This window comes from Osmia bicornis, chromosome 14 (assembly GCF_907164935.1).
Source record: "Osmia bicornis bicornis chromosome 14, iOsmBic2.1, whole genome shotgun sequence".
In the NCBI taxonomy this organism is placed as follows: domain Eukaryota; kingdom Metazoa; phylum Arthropoda; class Insecta; order Hymenoptera; family Megachilidae; genus Osmia; species Osmia bicornis.
This window is the reverse complement of record NC_060229.1, coordinates 1,295,113-1,315,328: the sequence shown is the minus strand read 5'-3', so window position 1 is coordinate 1,315,328 and position 20,216 is coordinate 1,295,113. Positions and strand designations below refer to the sequence as shown.

The 20,216-nt window shown below is 50.0% G+C and overlaps 1 protein-coding gene across 5 annotated transcripts in view; it reads right to left on the bottom strand.

Moving 5' to 3' along the window:
• LOC114879298 (protein tiptop) overlaps positions 1–20,216 on the bottom strand; it is a 67,365-nt gene that overhangs the window by 21,683 nt on the left and 25,466 nt on the right. For 3 of the 5 annotated variants that reach the window (XM_029194102.2, XM_029194100.2, XM_029194103.2), the window contains one exon: positions 4,649–4,780. The exons of 1 other annotated variant lie outside the window; for it this stretch is intronic. In XM_029194102.2, the coding sequence (XP_029049935.2) occupies positions 4,649–4,715 (67 nt within the window). In that variant the 5' untranslated portion in view covers positions 4,716–4,780. Of the gene's footprint in view, positions 1–4,648; positions 4,781–18,108; positions 18,639–20,216 lie in introns of those variants that run through there. One more of the 5 variants, XM_029194099.2, reaches the window with a different exon arrangement.

Sequence of the window (20,216 nt, the reverse complement as noted above, 5' to 3'; positions counted from 1 at the left end):
TCACCCGGTTGTGCACGGTCCACGTTCTCCTACGGTCGTCGACGGAAATAGACGATACGGCTAGTAATAAATATCTCCGTATTATAATTAAGCCGCGTTCGAGAGTGTGGAATACGTGTTATGTATGACAGACATGTAGATGGATGGACGACCCAATGTACGCCACGACCGAAGCGATGATGATGGTGAAGTAGGATACGGAGGGGGAGGAAAAAGAAGAAGAAGAAATAGAGAAACGTGTGAAAGACGAAAAGTCGGAGAGTCGGAAAAGCAAATAGATAAAAGGCAAGATGGCACACTTAGCAACCGTAAATTATAGTTATTGGTAGTGGACGGTCGTATCGACGCGTTTGGTTAGAACCGTGCTTTCAGCGGCGCGGGATCGACGCTGGATCGACGCGGCATCGTTGCGGCACCGGGGCGGCATCAGCGAGCTACGAGCGAGGAATGAGCACGGCCTTGTCAGCCCGTCCGGCACGTCCGTCTGCTGCTGCTGCTTGAGTGGCAGCGATTCATTCCGCTCTCCTTACACTCCCGTGTACCACTCGCTCTTTCCACTTCTTCGAGTCGAGCGATTGCATCGACCGGTACGAATGCACCAACGCGCCTTGCACTCCTCGCCAACGAACGTCAAGCTTTTGCTCCGTCTCCTTCTTTCCTACGCTTTCCATCTTTCTTATACTATTCGCTACGTTTGTTCAAACGTTTTCCCAAATTTCTAAAGATACTCTTCGACTCGTTCGTCGAACAATCAGCTCACCGATGGCTGCAACGAGAAATTTTTCGAAACGATCGACCGATTATTATTTACGGTCCCTGGGAGCAACTCGTTTTCCATCGAGATTCAATCTGAATATTTCACCGACTCGAGGACGCGTAATTGAAAACGTACAAAAAAAACGAATATCTTGTGCACCGGCATACATTAGTAATTAATCAAGCTGGTGCGGTGGCGTATGCAAACGCATCGACTAGAAAACGAGATTATTATTCGATCGATAAGCGGCAGATCTCGATCGGAATAACCGAAGACATCGTCGCGACAAAGTACAAGGATATCCAGTTCCTCCAACGCATAGCCTAATTGCCAGACGACGTTGTTCATCATCCGGTGATAGTCGTCGACTAGAAGCCCGGAAGAATAAAATCAAATACGAGTCGAGAATGTCAAGCTCTGCACTGTTCCCCGTAGTCAGAGCGGTGTGTTCCAGCGTCGGTTCTCGAGCGTACGGTTTGGCCAGCAGCCGCAGTAGTCGCAGTACCAGCCGACTAATATCTCGTTCTTTTGTTGCGTTTCGCGACAATTCGCCTGCCTACGCTCGCAACGAATTTCAGGCTGATTATTCGGGGCGGTGGAGTGACGTCGGTTTGCTGGATTAAAATGCTGCTAGTAGAACTACCCGCGGAAACGCAAGAGGGACAGAGGAAACGAAAGAGAGGGAATGCGCGGCATGTTAGCCTCGGGGAGTCAAGTTGAGTCTTCCTCCCTCCTTCCTTCATTCTTTCTTTCGTTTCGTAAATTAACGCTTTAGGTGCTCAACGCGAGATATCTAGTGATATCAGAACTGTTCGAAATCGCGATCGTAATAGCAGAAAAATAAACTAGCGATCGCGTGTTGGACGAAATAGGTACCCTGAAAGAAACGAGATAAGAACATCGTTGAAAGCGTAATCGGTGAAAAATGCGGACACATGGAGAACTACGTTACACGACTTTCTTCCTCGTTAATCCTGTACCCATCGTTTTTCATTAAAATATAATCGTTCATCCGCTCGCACGCTATAAGACGCGATTCCGGCTTACGGAAGCGCCGTGTCAAAGGTTAATTCGAATCGATCGTTCGACGAATAACGGAAACAAATAAATTATACCGGTCGCGTTGCTCATCGAAATTTTCCATCTTTACCTTTTATACGCTCAAAAGTCCGCTTTCCCCTCGACCTCTTCTCGACGAAAGAAAGTATTTTATACACGATATTATCGTAGATGAATCATTGTTGATTAATAGATCGTGAAAAGAAGTTACGGAAAATGATGAAAAGCAAAGACGATTTTGAAACGGAAGGATCGACGAAGGCTCGTGAAAGACAAAGTAGAACCGAGAGTCGGTCGTTAGCGCGTTTTACGACCGCATTAAGCTTCTCTTGAACGACGCACGCAAAGTGCACCTCCTTTCCACCTCCTCGTTTTCCTTTCTCCTTCCATCTTCGTATGGTCGAAGCTAGTCGATCCAGGAATCGTTCTAACCCTTCGCTACTCGTCGATGTGTCTATCGGCGGGATGTTCTACTTGCTACGAGCTCGTCTTCTCGTTCAGGTGGTCGTGTTCGATTTATAAACAGGTTCGCTCGTAAAACGGAGAATCGTAGAGGTGGTAGGGAAAGAAGGTAATCGAAGGGGTTGGCAAATCGAGGGAGACGAAAAGTTACAAGACTGACAAGGAGAACTACCCAAGTGTTGCACTCACTTATTAATGAAACTTTGCCAGCTTGTAGAGCTCGTCGGGGTGTACACGCCTATACCCCCTTTTTGGGGGCAGATGGCTAATTGTTTAAAAGATATTAACAATCACAGTTAGTTACTCCTTACATTCTGGGGTATAACAAACTCACACATACAACCTAAAAATTGTCGCTAAAAAAAAAAAAAAAAAAAAACAGTACCCGGGATTTGAACCGAGGACCTTTAGATTACGAGTCATGTGTTTAATCACGGAGCTGATCCGTGACTTGCTATTTGAAGATCCTCGGTTCAAATCCGGGGTTCCCAACAAATTTTTTTTTTTTTATTGATAATTTTTATGTAATAGTTATTCAAAAATAGACAAATTATCATTAAAAAGAAAAAAAAATGTTGGGAATCAAGGATTTGAATCGTGAATCTCTAGAAGTTTGTCATACTTCAGAATGTAAGGAGTAACTAACTGTAATTGTTAATATCTTTTAAACAATTAGCCGTCTGCCCCCAAAAAAGGGGTATAGGCGTGTTCAGCTCGACGAGCTCTACAAGCTGGCAAAGTTTCATTAATAAGTGAGTGTAACACTTGGGTAGTTCTCCGTACGAGAGGGAGAGAGAGAAAAAGGGAGGGAAGGGGGATCGAAGGGAACATGAATGGCGAGGACAAAGCGCGGAATCGAACGATTCCGCGACAGAGATCGGACGTTGGCCAGTTGGTGGGCGTGTATGGACATAACGCGCGCAGGTAGACAGGTAGTAGGTGCGCGTGCAGTCGTGACGAAGAACGAGAACGAGAACCAGAATCAGAACGAGAAGGAGAAGGAGAGAGGGAGAAAGGGAAGAGGAACGGAGGACGCGGAGGGCACATAAGTCCATCGGTGACATTGGTGCAACCCTCGCGTCGGACTCGAGTATCGACAGATATTTAAATGAATATTCCTCGGCTGTTAGGGATCCGCTCTTTGAAATCAAAGCAGAAGGTACAACGGTTCATTTAGACGACGTCCGCCGATATTCCGTGCCAGCCGGACCGTGGATACAGGATTTCGCTTGTCACGTCATTCGTGGGTTATCGTCGAGACCGGTACGATTCCCTGCTAGAGGCTATTGGAAAGAGAAGTCGCGTGTCCCTCGACGACCCCGTTTGTCCGGCACACGCACGCCGACTTGTTCTTTATCCGAGTCTGTTATCCACTTCGACCGACGCGATCGTTCGATATCTCTGACCTGTCCCGAGCGTCATCCAAGGTGCTCCTGCCCGGTAGTGACCAGCCTAGCCAACCAATTTCCACGCCCAGATCTTACGCGAACGCATTTTCATCCTCTCGTTTGCGATCGAGGCTTCTTTATTTTTCCTCACGAAACGACGAATCGGTCCCACTTACCAGCATCATAAATCTCGAACGTTAAACTCTGCTTCTCGACAAAGTGAAAGCGCTCCCGTACCGCCTGAATCTGTTCGCGTTCTTACGTTCTTACGTTCTGACAGCTATCACACGACGAGGTTCGAACGCGCACCGGTATACGTTATCGCGTTGGACGTTACAACGATTTTCCATCAAAACGGTTCGACGAATATCTGTTACGTCGAGAGGTTCGTAAATCAGCTAGATTCGGTAAGAACAGAGTCCCTTGGTCAAACGATATCAGTCGATTTAGCTTCTGATTCTGAAGAAGGTAACTGATCGGACGACTCGTCGCGACTGTTCGAAAAGCAGATACACCAACTGAGCACGCGGCAATAAATCTCTCCGGGTATTTCTAATTTCCACCGAGACGCACGCACGTACGTTAAACGCGGACGCGGCATCTGGTAATTCAAGATCTTCAGCTTTTTGGTGCGTAGAGGAAAAGAAATTTACTACAGACGCGTTCGAACGACGTAACTGGCACTGCTGCTACCATGAAATTAACGCCCGAGGGATGAGCAAGGGCCAAAAAAGCAGATTTCTCGATTAAAATTTCGTAAAAAACGCATGCAAGAACGCGTAAAGGATAACAGATGTTTAGATAGATCGAGGATGCTCGCATAACGCAAGTTCGTAACGAGGCGCGGAAATGGCAACAGTTGTACAAATGAAATGATAATATGCTTGCTTGCTTACTTGTGAGCATGCGTGCGTGTGTGGGTGCGGGCGTGCGTGCGTACGTGCTCGTGCGTATTGATATGTTGCGAATTTGAAATATTTACCGGTAAGATTATCACCGCGTTGCTGCGGCCACCGAAAGGAAGGCCTCGGCTGCTGCTTGCTGCGCATGTCTTCCGTCCGATGCGGCGGCTGCGGGCCGCTCGCTTTTCAAACGATCGGAGACCACTACTTACCTGAAAGAGAAAAAGGTCAAAATGGTCAGAAGAATGTCCTGTTCCGACCACGATCGTTCGATCGACCGATCGATCTAACGGTGAAAATAGATTTTTATTTTATCCCTGTTCGTTTTTTTCTTTCTCTTGCGGGCGTTCAGAGTTTTTCCGAACAGTGGTAAAAGGTTAGAGTCGCGTCCCCCGTGCAGCCACAACCAATTCCCCGACCCCTCTCTTATCCACCAGTTACCAGCCATTCTAACCGGCCGTATATCTTTCCACCGTACGCCCTCGAAAGCGGCCGCCTTTGTTTCAGATATTTATGAGGCGTTTTAATTCGCGCGCCGCGTCACCCGGTGTCGCCGAGCCTCGGTCTACGTTACTCGGGGTCGTTCGGCATCGTTCGGCCAGGGTCGACCGCGCGAACCAAGTCCACGCCGTGCCGAGGGGATTCTCGCGTTAAAACTCTACCATAGGAGGGGTGAGGAGGTATAATAGGCATAAGGGTGCTCCGATAAAGCGGCAACCCTGCTCTTCCCATTTGCTCCTCTCTCCGCAGTTAGCCCTTGCAGAACCTACCGCCCCCTTTCCAGACGCAAGCCATAAGCGCGAACAAACTCTCGCTCGTATATCTCGGTTGAATGGTTTGCGCGTCGCACGCTGCCTTCTATCGCCGTGCCGTATCGCACCGCGCCACCTCGTTCCCTTTTCCTCTTCTTGCTCTAGCCACCTTCATCCGTAGATTTGTGGCCGATCGAAAAATCGCACGGTTCACGATTATTCGTCTATCTCGCGATCTTTATTGAAAATGTTTTTAACACAAAGTTCCTCCTCTCCATTGCTCTCGTTCCCGAAAAACCAGCCACCGCACCGCGCTGTTTCTCTTTTTCTCTACCCCCGTTCGCATTACGGGCTGTCTTTGTCGTTGGTCTTCGTTCCTTTCCTTCTTGTTCAAACACCATCTCTCTCGCCCTCTTCTTAACAGCCTTCACTCTCTAAAAGCCTGGCTGTGATCTATGGCGGGACGTTGCGTCACTCGGCGAACAGATGCAAGACTCGTATATTACTCGACCGTATCTACCGGGAAAACGGAAAGAGGAGAAAGCAGAACCAGCGAGCGTCGAGGATAGTGCGAATGGAAAAGATATCGCGTACGGTGGGGAAAGTGATAAAAAGTACGACGAGCCCGACAAGCTCGATCGGTAAGAAGAAGCGTAAAGCTAGGATAGAAAGAGGTCGAGTCGAGAGGCGGCGAAGCGGACACGCGTTTGTGGAAACGCTAGCCAGCTGTCTGCGCGTACCGTGCGGAGAGAAAGCAACAGCGGGAAGGGAGGGAGGGAGGGAGGGAGGGTCGAAAACGCGCGTCGGCAGGGTAGACACTTGGAGAATCCCATAAATCAGGTCAGGGTTGGCGACGGGGGTGGCTGCGCGGCGGTAGTTACAGAGGGTGGCCAAGGGAGTTGAGCGGAGCTAAGGGGGATAGCTACGACTCGGAGCGGAGGGAGCGGTTAGGTAAAGGTCGACGCACAACAAACCCACGCCGAGGACTTGGAACGAGGAACTAGGAACGAAGAACGATGAACGAGGGACGAGGAACGAGCGCATGCTCGTAAAACGTTTGGCGCCAATTCCATTCGGCGGGATAGATCGTTGCGTCTGAGCTTGAACGAACGGCCAGCCACGTAATTCTTCGACGAATCGTTCGATTTTAACCGTTCTTGGCCTACAATTTTCGTGGCTCGAAACGAAACATCGATTCCCGTTTGTACGTCGCTTGTTCCCCGAGTCGTTGGTCGACAAAGTCTAATTCGGAGGCTCGCGCGTACACCACGGTGGATCGATACTTGGAAAGTAGTAAAAGGGAGAAAGAGAGAGGAGATGGACAAAGAGACAGGAGGGAAAAAGGAGAAGGACGTTGAAGAAGCTTCGGAGGGACCCCAGATGGAATCGGTGCAGTTTGGAATATTGGAAAATGTTGGAACGTGCGAGAAATCGAAGGTGGGAAGGGTGAGGGAGCAGAGGAACCGGCAGAGTGCGAGCAGGGCCACTATTTATGACGCGTACGTGAATTCTTGGAACAGCGGGGATACGGCGTGTTCGTGTCACGGCGTCGCCGAAGAAAAAGAACGATCGAGGTTCACTGAGCCACTCACCGGGGGTGGATACGGTGTACGCTGTACGGTGGTGTCGTAAAAACTAGAGGAGAAAGAACGCCGTGCTCGATTTGACGCTACTGCGACCCCGGCTCGATGTTACCATCGAATTTCTCGTCTACGAGTCGCAATTTAACCAACTCCCCGCAACCGATCGTTCGCTGGTTGCACCAGACTTTCCACGGAATCGTCGGGTTGCATCGCGATCAGTTTCCACCGGAGAAAGGCGAGTTTCGAGTCGAGAGAAATCCGACGGAAAGTTCGTCCTTCGTGGACTGCGTTAAAGGTTTCTCTTAGAGATCAAAGCTCCGAGACGCGAGAGAAAAAGAACGAGGCTTCGATTGATTCATTGGACGCGCGTGCCTGGTTTCAAATCACCAGAATAGAATCCGCTCTGCCTTTGGAATGCCAGGCTCACGGCTAATCCATCGAGCGTCTTTATTGCTCCGCGACATTTATAAAACGCCAGAGAGACGAGGGCTCCCTGCGATCGCGCTCATTCGTCACCGATTATAAATCGTCAAGTCCCCTCTGCCCCTTTTTTGTCGCTCGCTCGTTCGCTGGCTACTCTCTTCTTCGTACTTTCCTCACTCTTTTCGCTTCTCTTTGCCTCGTCGTTGCTCATATTCCGTAACGCCTTCCATAATTTCTATTCGTCGTACTCGAACCACGACCGTTGTTCAAAAACAGGCGTTCACCCATTAAATCTTTGACCGATGGCTGAAAAACACGTGGAATTTCTACGTTGCTTCGAAGCAACTACCCACTCGGCAATCTAGCGGTACTAAGCGAAACAGCAAAACGAAAAAGAGGAGATTTATTTTGTAACGAATGAGTACTGATATTTCGTACGAGTCTATCCGGTCGGAGAGTAAGATAGGTAACTGTGGAAGGTTGATAGGTCGGTCGGTCCTCCGCGTCTCAGCGACCAAGGGATATAGCGTAGATAAGGCGGGCTCGTTGCGTCGAAACGTCCCTGGGCGACCGTCCTGGAACGTCCTGAAACGTCCCGAAACGTTCCGATGGCCCGACTCTTGCCCCCGCCTCTATTCTTCCTAACGACCACCGGTCTCGTTCTCCAGAGCATCGTCGAAACTCCAGCGTAATATCGCGCCTGTTCTTCCTGCCGCCGTTATACCGAGTACCTACAGTTCGTCCATAGGCGAATGGAACGAGGGGAACGAGGAGAACGAGGAGAACGAGGAGAACGAGGAGAACTCGAAGGCAACGCACTCGCATCGAGTCCCTCCCTTTTCTTCTCATATTCTTCTTCTCATTCTCTCCATCGCCTCTCTTCCCTTTTTCTCTCTATCTTCATACCGACAAAAGCAGAAGATTCGAGATATCGCGAGAGTGTTCGCGAAGGGAAATAGAAACGCCGCGGTGCCGTGCCGGTATCCGTGGGTGGAAACCATTTAATACTCGCCTCGATGGCCCAGTGTTTCTAGTAATTGGGAAGTTAAACGGCTCTCCGACATGCACCAGCCTTTCTCTTTTCGTCGCATCTTCTTCCCTTTCTTCATCTCCTTTCCTTTCAACTTATCCCCTTTCCGTGGTGAACGCGCGCCTCTCCAACAACCCTTCGATATCCTTGCATTTCCCTGCGCCCCTGGAAACTGTACTACCCGAAATACTACGGCTACGAAGAATCTTCTCGACGGATAGAAAGCTTTAATTAAAGAAGTCGAGGCAACGACCGGAAAGATCGTCGAAAGATTCTCTCCTGATTCCAAGACGCAAAGCGTTCTCCTTTTATTTCCAGACAGTCGGACGTCGATGAAAAATTGAATTGCTATTTGTTGTTTTTCTTTTTCCTTTCCTTAGGCAAGGACCCAGCGATCGAAAACCATACTACCCCTTTACCTTATTACTACCGGTCAGTATCGTCCATTACGCGAACGATCCTTCCATCGTCTCGAAGCGGAAACATTCCTTTGGCGAAGATCGAACGAGTCGAAGCGCTAGCCGAGCGAAACGAGTACGAAGGAGAAGAAGCGATCGAGGGTGGACGGTGAGAAAAGAGAAGGAGACGATTGAGAGAGAGGGGTGGGAGAGGAGAGAAAGAGAGCAAGAGAGACGAGAGCAAGAAGGGGCAAGGTAAGTAGGTATAAAGGAGCGTGACTGGACGTGAGTTCAATACGCGGCCCTCGAGCACAGCTGTCACTGACATCGCCGCAATTCGAAACTGACCACGACAGCTAACCTCCGTACCGGCGGACCACAACGGCGGAAACTTATACCAGCCTTCCGATTGATACGTCTCGGCCACTCACCATACGCCGAAGGGGACGGATTAGTTGGCGGATGGCAGCCTTCTCCGTACTCTCTGCCGCTCGTCTCGCCATTCTACTACCACGGTCCGCTCAGCTTCGGTCCAGTCCGCTCCAGTCCGCTCCAGTCCGATCCGATCTTTTCGCGTTCGCGACCGTAGCAAACGAAGATTCGCTTGCCCAACATTCGTCTGGCTAGAAAGTTCCTCTGAACGCGTTCGACTTTGACTCTCGCATCACACGGCGGAATGATCGTGCGGAAAATGAACAAAAAGGGACGGGAACGATCCGTTGGTCCGGGAGAATTAGGAGCCGCAACGTCGGCGTCCCCGGAGAATAGCCGGCTTTTTAATAGGTGAACGCCAAATAGGAGGAGGAGGAGGATCGGAAACTAGCGTAGTCACGGTGGGACCGCGCGACCAGGATAGTAGGTATATAGTCGCTTCTCGATGAACCAAGGACCGAAAGGATGGTACGCGAAAGGCAGCGAATTAATAAGGACCCGGCACGATAATAGCAAGTACGAAAAAACCTGCAACGAACGAAGAGTGCGAACGAACGAACGAATGAACGAGCGATGAAGGAGAATGGAACGAAGAAGAAAACGAAAGCGGAGGTAGTTGGGTCGTAGCTGGTCGATCCTTCGTGAGAAGGGCGAAGAGGTGATTGATGGAACGTCAGTCATGGTGCAGCCATCAATCTCCCGTACCTATACCTATACCTATACATGTACCTTTATTATTTATTATCCTTGCCGTTACGGATACTTCGCTTCAGGTACACCCTATTTCTCTCCTCCTTCCAATTCCTTCTCTTGTCTCTTCCTCCCACCGATCAGGCCGATGCATCGGCCAGGCCCAAAGGCCGACTGGTGACGAAGCAGCCTTTCAACTACGAGCCACGTCGGGCCACGTCCGTGGTGCAAGTTCAGAATTTCCATCGTCCACTTGTTTCTTCGCGAAATCGTTTCTGATATTCGATTTCACCGAAAAGTTGAAAACTTCCGCCTGGTACACCCTCGATTTTAAATCGATTCATTTTTTCTTCTCCTCGCTCGAAAGCTATTTATCACGACGCGTACGAACGAGCGCAATACACGATACGTACAAAAGAACGCGCGATGAAGTCGATGTAGTCGAGGCGTATTACTTCACGGGCACATTCGCGAAACGTTCGTACGAACCGATGCCGGACGAATCTTGCTGTCCGTTCGCCCCTGCTGCGTCACGAAACAAATGCGCTTTCAGCCAATCATCGTGGTGCCGTCCATAAGGACGACGATCAGGATGACGATCACGATGACGCGGTCAAAGATGACTCTTCGCAGCTGTCAATCTTCGAGAAGCAAGGTTCGCCCGTAGCCTCGAACGGTTTCGAGTTGGCTACGAACGTTTTGATCGGATCAAACGAACCGTTCATCGTCGGCACGGCACGGCGGGACGTGGCGGTCAAATATTACGATCGAAAACTTTCTTTCCTCTAGCTAAATATTGAAAATTTTCATTTCCGAAACAAGGATGCGTTTTCGTACGATCGCGATGGAGTTTGGAGCAAACGCTCGCGTTTGTTCCCAAGGGATTGGTGTAAAAAAAGGTGTGCTTTAAGACGGCGAAGGACGAGGAGAACCGCGCAAAGGGAAGGTTGGCGCATCAAGCAACAGGGGCGGAAAAGTTGACGGCTTAGACGTTTTAAATTTCTCGAGGCATTCGAGAAGACGTCGAGCAACTCGATCTTTCGAGCCGGACGCCGGAGATACCTGCACCTGAGCCTCTTAGACGTTTTTTCTGTCCCTTTTACCGTTTCGAGAGCCGAACGGGTTGGTTCGCCGTGTCTGCGTTCTCCTCGAGAAAAGAAGCGGATCCGACGTGGAAAAATTTTGCATCGCCGTTCGGATACCTCGACTACGCGTCGCGAATCGTACGCGATCAATTTTTCCGCGAAACACTTGGTACGACCGCGTACAATTTCGTGCAAAGATCGTTCGACGCTTATTGTTAGACCAGGCGTAATGAATGTCGCATGAGATTCCCATGGAAATGAATTGTGCCTCCGGTTGCGCCGTTGTTAATCGTTAACGCGGAGTAATACCGGAATCGACTATCGATAATTAACCGGTGACCGAGCACGGCAGGTGCGTCGGTGTAACTCGTTAATATTTTAATTATTCGAAATCAGTGGGTTCGCAACGCGACGTGGCGCGGGCAGAAACGGGTACACTGGCAACGATCTGTGCGCGGACGGATTAGGATTTACATGATTTGAGGCAGGTCAAGACCGGGTACACGCTTCGGTCGTGGTAGTAGATACGACTGAAAGGTACGGGTCTCTGCTTCATTCATAGTTGTGCGGCGCTGTTTATGAACGGGCATACCTATTATGTAATGTATCGTCGGCAACAACGAGTCTTTTTATATCCGCCACGTGGTCGAACGCCTGGATTACGCGTTACTGCTGCCTCCTCTTCGAGCCCCGACGAGCTATGCCTGCGGCTAATCGCCCACCGTTCAACTCTTCCTTCGTCTCGCGAACAGCTAGTCACCTTTTCCTCCACTAATCGTCAGGAGTCCGTGCGTATCGAGGCGATCAAACAATGCCGTTTTATCAAAGAATTCGAAACGGTTCAGCCGAAAAAACGGCTCCTCCTGTTGGGTGAACCGAGATTCAAGGAGCTAGAAAAGCATCGTCGACCGCGTACTCCTTTTGTCCTTCTCCGGGCAAAGAAAACGATATTCCTCGATCATAATTATCGCGCGCAAACCTCTTGGTTGATACGTTCGAATTTACGAGATCCTTGAAACGTTCCCGATCGCCGATGCGTGGAAGCGGGTTAATTGGAATCGTATTCGCGGCCGATCGACGGGAATCGATCACGGTGATACGACGCGGAGACCTGTTTCTCTTTCTCCCTCTTGTTCAGTTTCCTCTCTTCGGCGTTGATCGATAAAATTGTGACGAATGGTATTTCGTGACGAGGTCGTAAGACCGTCGACAAAATCTCTTGCCGGGAGAAATTGGGTTACATGGTTGGCGAGTCGACGCCACGGAACCGTGAAACGATCGTCGATCGACGAAAAAATTGTTTATTCGCCAAGATCGAGCCTGTATCGAGATGAACAGAGGGATGGGACGAGCGTTGAAGGAAGCGCGGATAGGTGCTCCGAAACGCGGCCACTAGATAACACTATCCGGCATTATTATCCCGTAACAACGAGGACGATACGAGTGTGATTCACACGATAGGACGTTCCATAACCAGCAATGTCCGCCCGCTCAGCCGACCGCTCGCCTGCCCGCCTATCGATCAACCTTGTCAAAAATAATCGATCGACTTGACGAGTCTAAAGCAAATCCCCCGTGTCGACGAACCCGACCGGACACGTTAATGCGAACGTCCAGCCGGACCGATCGGTCACGAATTTTCGTTCTAGTGTACCTACAGTGTATGCAGTCTGTCCAAGCGGCGTGCAACGAGAAAAGCATCAAAAAATCAAAGTTTAGTGTTCGACGACCGATCGAAAGGCTGCGAAGCTTCTCGTAACGCGACGCATCTGTTTCGCAGTCTGAAAACGTTGATCCTTTAGTGCCACGTACGACTCCACCCAGACACGATTCTTGTCACCGCGTGATCGTCATTGTCATTGCTCTCTGCTTTCCGCTGACGACGACGACGACGGCGACGGAGACGGCGAAGAACACGAAGACGACAAGCTCGAGGAACAGGAGGAACCCGACGACGATAACTCGTCGCGAAAGATCGGTGTCCTCGAATGGCACTGCCACTTCCGTCCCTTCCCCACTATCTTCCCACGCAAGGAAGCGCCTCGGCGATGCAGTGATTCACCGGTTTACACGCGACTTCGATACCGTTACACGCGTGTGGGCATACACGGTACGCGCGTGCAGCCACGTTGGAGAACCGCGCGGGCCAAACCGGGTCGGGTCGGGCAGCCTTACTCCTCCGACAATAGACCGCGTTTACGACGTCTGTGTCGTTTCGAGATTCTAGCTCCTCCTCGGAATGCAGTTGCTCGTTTCGAGAAAGCGACCGAAGGTTGAAAGGAAACACCTATAGAGGATAGGTGAAAGACAGATGGTTGGGTGGCAAGTTTGAATAATTATTATTCACCCGATTTTTCATAAATATTTTCACGTTGCCCGATAAGTGAAGTACCGTCAAATCTTCCTTCTGTCCTGTGAAATCCGAAGTGCAACGACGCGAGTAATCTACCGGGTGATTCACGGAGGAATTTTTCTCGGTAGCGAGGCAAAAGGGAGGGAGGATTTATCGTCTATCGCGAATACATAAAGTATGTCGTTCGCGTTTCTGGACTTCTTCGAGCACTAACTGCGAGATATCATCTATCCGAGTTGCGCTATCCGCTGTACGATAGCTACCTACGTATCTCGGGGATGGATGAGCCCGTGATCGAACAACCGGAGCGAGAAAAACTCGGTGAATTTTAGAGTTTCTGGCGAGAGTCGCGAAAGGTGGAAAGGGAGAGGAAAGCAGCGCGACGAGACTGGATATTCGGACGGTTGTGCAAGGAGAATAAGTTACGAGCCGTCTGTGGCGTCAAGCTGGCAGCTTCTTTGATCGATGCGGCGCCTGTAACGCTACCATCCTGCTACTATCCTACCGAGCGTTTCCACGCGAGAAATTTCGGAAAAAGCATCTTTCAACTTATCTACCACAAAACTATGCGTATGTAGCTGCGCGCTCGCGGCAAAGATTCTCGATAAAAACGTTAACGAACAAAACTGAGTACATATGTAACTACCTTTATTTGGATGGCTCGTGCTCCGTATCAGCGGACATTAGCGGTGAAACGTGCAGCATGCGGAACGCTTACCGGGACAGCGTATACCAGAGGTTATAGCTGGCTGCCGCGAATAAAAAGTTGCACGCGAATTATCGTATTTCACGCATCTCCCTTTTTGATAAGCCATTAGCCGGGATCGCTCCGATCGACGGAACGCGGCGAACAGACAAACTGTTCGTTCGCGTTAAACAGACAATTTATGAACTCGTTGCTTACAACGGAAACGACAGAGGATATCGAGGATCGAAGAGAGAACCGGCATTTCGATTGTTCGCCGATGCACCGTTTTTCAGTCGACCTGTCTTCGCGGTCAAACTCGTTACCGATAATTAAAAATTGTCAAACGCACTTTGGTCGAATCACAAGCGTCACAAGCCGCGCGGAATTCAGTTGGAAGTAGCCCGAGGGTGGATCGCGAGTAAACCAAGGGAAAGGGAGACAGGTACAGAGAGAAAGAGAGAGGAGGAGAGATAGATAGACGGAAGGAGAGAGATCAACTTGACTATATACACGGTTGCACGATCATTAGCCAGTGTATATTATTATTCTGTGGATATTAATTGATTTCGAAAATACAATTTTCTGTGCGACCGATCAAAAACGTGCGCATCTCCCTCCTTCCCCCTCTCTGTCCCGTTCGCTCTTTTAACCCCCTTTAACTCCCTTTAACCCCCTTTGCCGTGGTGCTCACCCTCGTTGTACCTCGTTTCGTTTGGCTAAACCCCGCCGTCGACGAGCCTCCAGCGTTTCGTTTCCCTCTCTCGCTCGATCCTCTCTCTTTCTCCAGGGAGACATCGAGGAACACAAACGAATCGAAAGAGCCTTTTCAAAAAATGACCAACGCGAATTTGAGAAATCTTGATTTTGTCGAAAAGTTTCGCGCCATTTCGCGGCAGAGAGATATGAAAGAAGAACGAGAACGGGAACAGGAATAGTTTAAAGTTGAGCGCGTTTTTCGCTTGGCTGAAACGTGCACGTGAAAAGGCGGAAACGGAAGCAGGGATACGTCAAATCGAAAGGTGCGCATCGATCGTAATTCGAAGTGCAACGATAACCTTTCGTGGTCATTCGTCGTGCGATACGATTGCACACACGCGCAATCGATGCGTAAAAATGGAAATCGAGCGAAATGGATTTGTTGGAACGAAAAAGGGAGCGAACAACCGGACGACTAAACGATAGACAGAGAAAAATAGCCGGATTGGGGGGTGGAAAGAGGGAGGAAGAGGGAGAACAACAACGGGGTGGAAGAGAGAATGGAAAGAGAACAAGAACAACCAAACCGCCGCGGGTCGCGGCAAATTAGCGCCATCACGGCTGGCTAATATTTTTTTGCGTTCACGAAGGGTGACGCTTTTTTCCCTTTTTTTTTTGGTTTTCGTTTGAATTTGTTCCTTGTATGACGTATGTATCACGATAAAACCGATGGTTCATCGAGTGGTATGATTTTGATCAAAGAGTTTTTTGTCGTGAAATTTAACGAATAAATATTTGAAACGCATCGCTCGTCGACCGGTTTCCCACGGCGTTCTCGCGTCGAGAAGCGTTGTTCGTTTAGCTCGCGACGAGAATCGTTAGAAATCACGACATATGTATGTACATAAAGAGTTGTTGAGCGGTTCGGGTAAACGTCGATTTCGAGTGATCCGATAACGCGATGCTGCCGTCAGGGATTCGAAAGAAAAGAAAGCGAGAAAAAGGAAAGAGGGCACGAAACGCTGCTAACACCGTATTGCGCGTACAACTTCGCTATCGTTCATTGAAACGTTACTTACTCGTTCGGAAGCGGCGTCCCTTGACAGTTTACAACTGCAGCGAGGCCGCGTTCGTTTACCTCCGTAATAATCTCGTCTTTCTTACCAAGATCGTTCGTATCTTTCGACGAATGGACGTTCGCCGTTTACGAGATCTTTACGATCGGGCGAGATTTAAATGCGCGCGTAAAGCTCACGCTCGTAGCGCCGCCCCTTCCGAAGCCCGCGAAACACGTACGAGCTCGTAAACAAACCCCCGAATCGTTTCCTCGACGCGGAACCATGGAATTTTTCTCTCGCGCATTCCCGAATCGGAATAAATCGAAACGAGAAACGTCAACGAATGCTAAAATACCGATAACTTTGTAGCTGCAAAGCTTCGCACCTGTTTGTTTTCCATTCGCGTCGAGAACAAAAGGAAGCCAGAGGTGAGGGTGTACCCGTAACGAGTGTGTACCGAAATGAAGAAAAAGAGAAAACAACGAGTTATACTAAAACATGAAAGAAGGAAAGAGAGAAAAAGAGAAAAGGCGTGTAGTACGTTGATCGGTGGTAAGGTAAGAGGAAGGGAGATCGGGAGATGGAGAGACTGAAAAGTTGAAAGAGAGCCCCCGAAGGCCCGAATATCGATCTCATACATAATTAAATACCGACCCGGCGGAGCATCACAAAGAGAGCTTACTTCGGCTTTGATCTGCTGACAGACGGGGCCCGTCATCGCAGACTTCAATAGGCGCTACTGAATCGCGGGGGTGTGTGCTATTGACGCGGCAGAGAGGAGTTCGAGTTGAAGCTCCAGTTCGAGTTCGAGTTCGCGTTCGAGCTACCGTTCCCGCGCTCGTTTCTTTACCGCTGCAGGTTCGTCGTCGCATGCGAGCCTTTGGTCAATTGACTGTAAACGCGAATATCGAGAAGGGGTGAAAAGTAGCGAAGCAGTGATCATTTTGATAGGAAAGCGTCGCGAAAACAAATACCTAATCAGGTTTTGGAAGCCAACCGCAATGACGTCAACAATGTCAGCTACGCGTCAAACGAGGATCCATAATTGGCGTCCATTAAAAAATGCAAAAAGGTATCTGCATTGGGAAAATGAGAAGCCATCGAACGTCACGCGTTCTCGAATTTTGAAACGAGCAATGAAATCAACACTTTATACCCTGGATCCTTTCTTTCTCACGAATTCGTGTCGCTGGTTGTGCGCGTATACGAGGCGTCTCACGGTGACAGGACGGTTTTAATCGCGTCCAATGACGTCATTTCTGCCCAGTTTTAAGTCGGTGAATTGTAATTGTCCGAATCGATCGGGAGCATGCAAATACCTATTTACGGCCACTCGATTTTCGTTTCGTTTCGTTACAATTTCATCGTTTCATCGGACATAACTTTGAACGTTACCGCTGCAGAAAAAGACATTTTCGAACGCGGCGTTTTATCCACGTACGAGTGTGTAACACCGTGCCTTGTTTGCACACACGATCACCGCGATTCCACGCGAACACATTTTACGACGCACGAAAGTGTCTGGGAAACGTTGACTCGCACCCTACGCGATCGCAACGAGGAAAGTTATACGCGTCGACAGTTATCTTCGTCGCAAATCACACTGCGTGCCACGTGGCAACGCGTTCACCGCTTTGGCAAACAACGAGGACGACGACGACGACGTAACGCGAGTGCCGAATGCTCCGAAACGAACGCGTCTCAACGTCTGATCACTGATTGGTATATTCTCCTTCGTTTTCGCGCCCTCCATTCCCTACACGGTTCAGCTTAATCCAAGTAGAATTAGATGCACGGATAATGAATTATGAGTCGATGGCCGCGAGAAATTGGCAAACTTGAAACGAATCGAGTTACCCGCCAATCGGTGTGCTGTTTATCGTCTATCAGCGAGGAATAAATGTGCACCCTCTACATGCATGCGTGGGTGCGTGGGTGCGTGCATGCATGCGAATCAACTCGTGCCTGTGCACGTTCTATACGCGTATGCGTGTCATGAAACGAGAGGAGCGAGCTGAAGGGGAAGGGGGTGAGTGTGCCAAGTGGTGAGGGAGGGGAACTATAGAGAAAGATAGATACACGTTAACGACGAAGAGGGAGGAAAATCTGAACGGAGCGCGTGGACCGAAATAGAAGATTGAAACGCGACGCGATTCGAATCGTTAATTTCATTGCGAAAACAGGATCGGTAAGAAGAAAGTGGGATACTCACTGTCAGGTAACTAATCGAGTCGAGGCGTTCGAGACTTTTACGGAGTTTGGTTGCTCGCGATCGAGCGCATCGCGGATTTCGCGAAACGAGCAGCCCCGGTTGACGCCATTCGATCGCAAACATTGCGAAAAAGGACTCACCGTGAAGTAGTGGTTCCAGAGCGCAGGAAACGTCAGTCCCGATGAGTTCTCAGCTCCGTGATTACGTCAGGAGCGATTATCCTCGTCGCGAATAGATGAAGAAGAACGCGACGCTTGGACGAGGAGCATCGGGACACGCGTGTCCTCCGTGGTTCCTTCGACACCATATCACCGCGTCATCCTCACGGATCTTCCACCCACGCAAAGACAATAAAGACGCAACGCAACGCACCACTCACTCAACTGGTTTGGCGCTCGCTAGCCGCCTGTCACTCTTTCCTCCAAACGTATCTTTCTCTCCCTCTTTCTTTCCTTCTTTCTTTACTTTTCTTCGTTGCTTTCGCGCACCTCACCGCACCGTATTTTTATATTCGCATACCCGCGATCTGACGAATCGCTTGACCGAGTTAACAATCGCGGAGACGAAATCGCTTCGAACAAACGGAGTCACGATTTAGCGGTGACGGGCATGACTCGGGGACGGAACGGAGCGAAAGTAAAGACCCTCCTACGACGACAGCACGTGGCGCACTGACGGCTCCGCGGTCATCTTCCCCACCTCTGCCCCCTCCACCTCGCCGCCGCCGCCGCCGACGACGACACGACGACGATTCATCCCCTCTCTGCCCCCGCCCCACACTTTCCGTCCCTACCATCACCTTTTCGCCTTCTCCACCCGCCCCTTGCCACGCTTCCCCCCACCCGATTCCTTCCCCTTTCCGCCCTCCTGCTTCGCACTACTCATCACTCTCTTTCTCTCTTCGTTCATCCCATCCGCGATGCGCCTTTTTCTCTCTTCCCCTTGATGCACCCGTCCGTCCCATTGCGAGTTCCACGCCGAACGGACCGTATCGCCCCGTCTGGCCCCTCACCCAAACGAATCGCCCCTATCCCTCCACCCGCGGCCCTGACCTATCCCCACCCACGACACGCACCGGTCCGACGTATTTCTCTCCCCACTAATGCCCCATTCCACCCACGCCCCCATCCCACTCTTCCTAGTTTCACCGAGGAGACTCTCTTCCTTGGCTCGCGACTTCTTCTCCGTGTCTCTCGTTTCTTCGTTTCCACCCTCTTTCTCTCTCGCGCTCACCCTTCGCGGTTCGCCTCTCTTTCATCCCCTCGCTACCACTCTGCCAGACCTTGCTGCCCTTTTTTTCCTACCGTCGCGTCGCGTACACTCCGTCCACCTACACCATTCAGTCCTTCGAGCGAATCTAATCTTTCGTCCCTTCGCGCGCACCGTCCGTCCTTTCGTCCATCCGACGCGATTCGTCGATCCGTCGATTCATCGATTCCTTCTCGATACTCTTATCCGAGTATTCCGGTAGTCGGTAATTTTCCCGGTACTTTGACGCGCTCGAGAATCGTTAAATCTTTTTTTACCTTTCTTCATCCCTTCTCCCGTTTTCGATTTCCCTACCTGTTCCGTCGTCGTACCTAGTTATTCGTCTGTTCGGTCGAAGGATAATTATTTATAGACGGGAGAATCTCGAAAATCGAAAAGATACAAAGATAACACGGCCACGGTCAAAGTTACGTAATCCTTCGAGACGATCTCGTTAACATCGGTAATACGATTTGCTTAATAATGATTTATCAGGCGGTTACGATACCGTTTGTAGCCGTAAATATTTCGGCGATGACGTTTATTAGTTGGGTGTAACGGGATCCCCTGTACACCCTTCTCGTCTTCAAAGGTTTGTTAGTCAAAGTTTCGTAGTTGCCCGTAACGCGTTAACGCGACAGATTAAAATCCGAGGATAGATCGTTCGCCTGATTGGTTCGTTCGAAATTCAGAATGCTCGCTTCTGTGTTTTAACTTGGAAAGTGTGTTCCCCTGTTGGAAGCGGGCTTAAGGAACGATGGTGAAACGGTGAGTCGCGGAATAGAGAATCGGAGGCGCGATCCGCTGGCCCTTGTTAACGCAGGAATGTAAATCAACTCGTAATAGCGTGGCAGCCGAGGATTAAGCGGCGTGCGAAGACGAACCGTGGTACGGCACGGCGAGAAGGTACGAAGTGTCGGCGAGGCAAGACCCACGACGACAACGACAACGAGCACGAGCACGACGACTACGACGACTCCGATGACGTCGAGGGCGACGA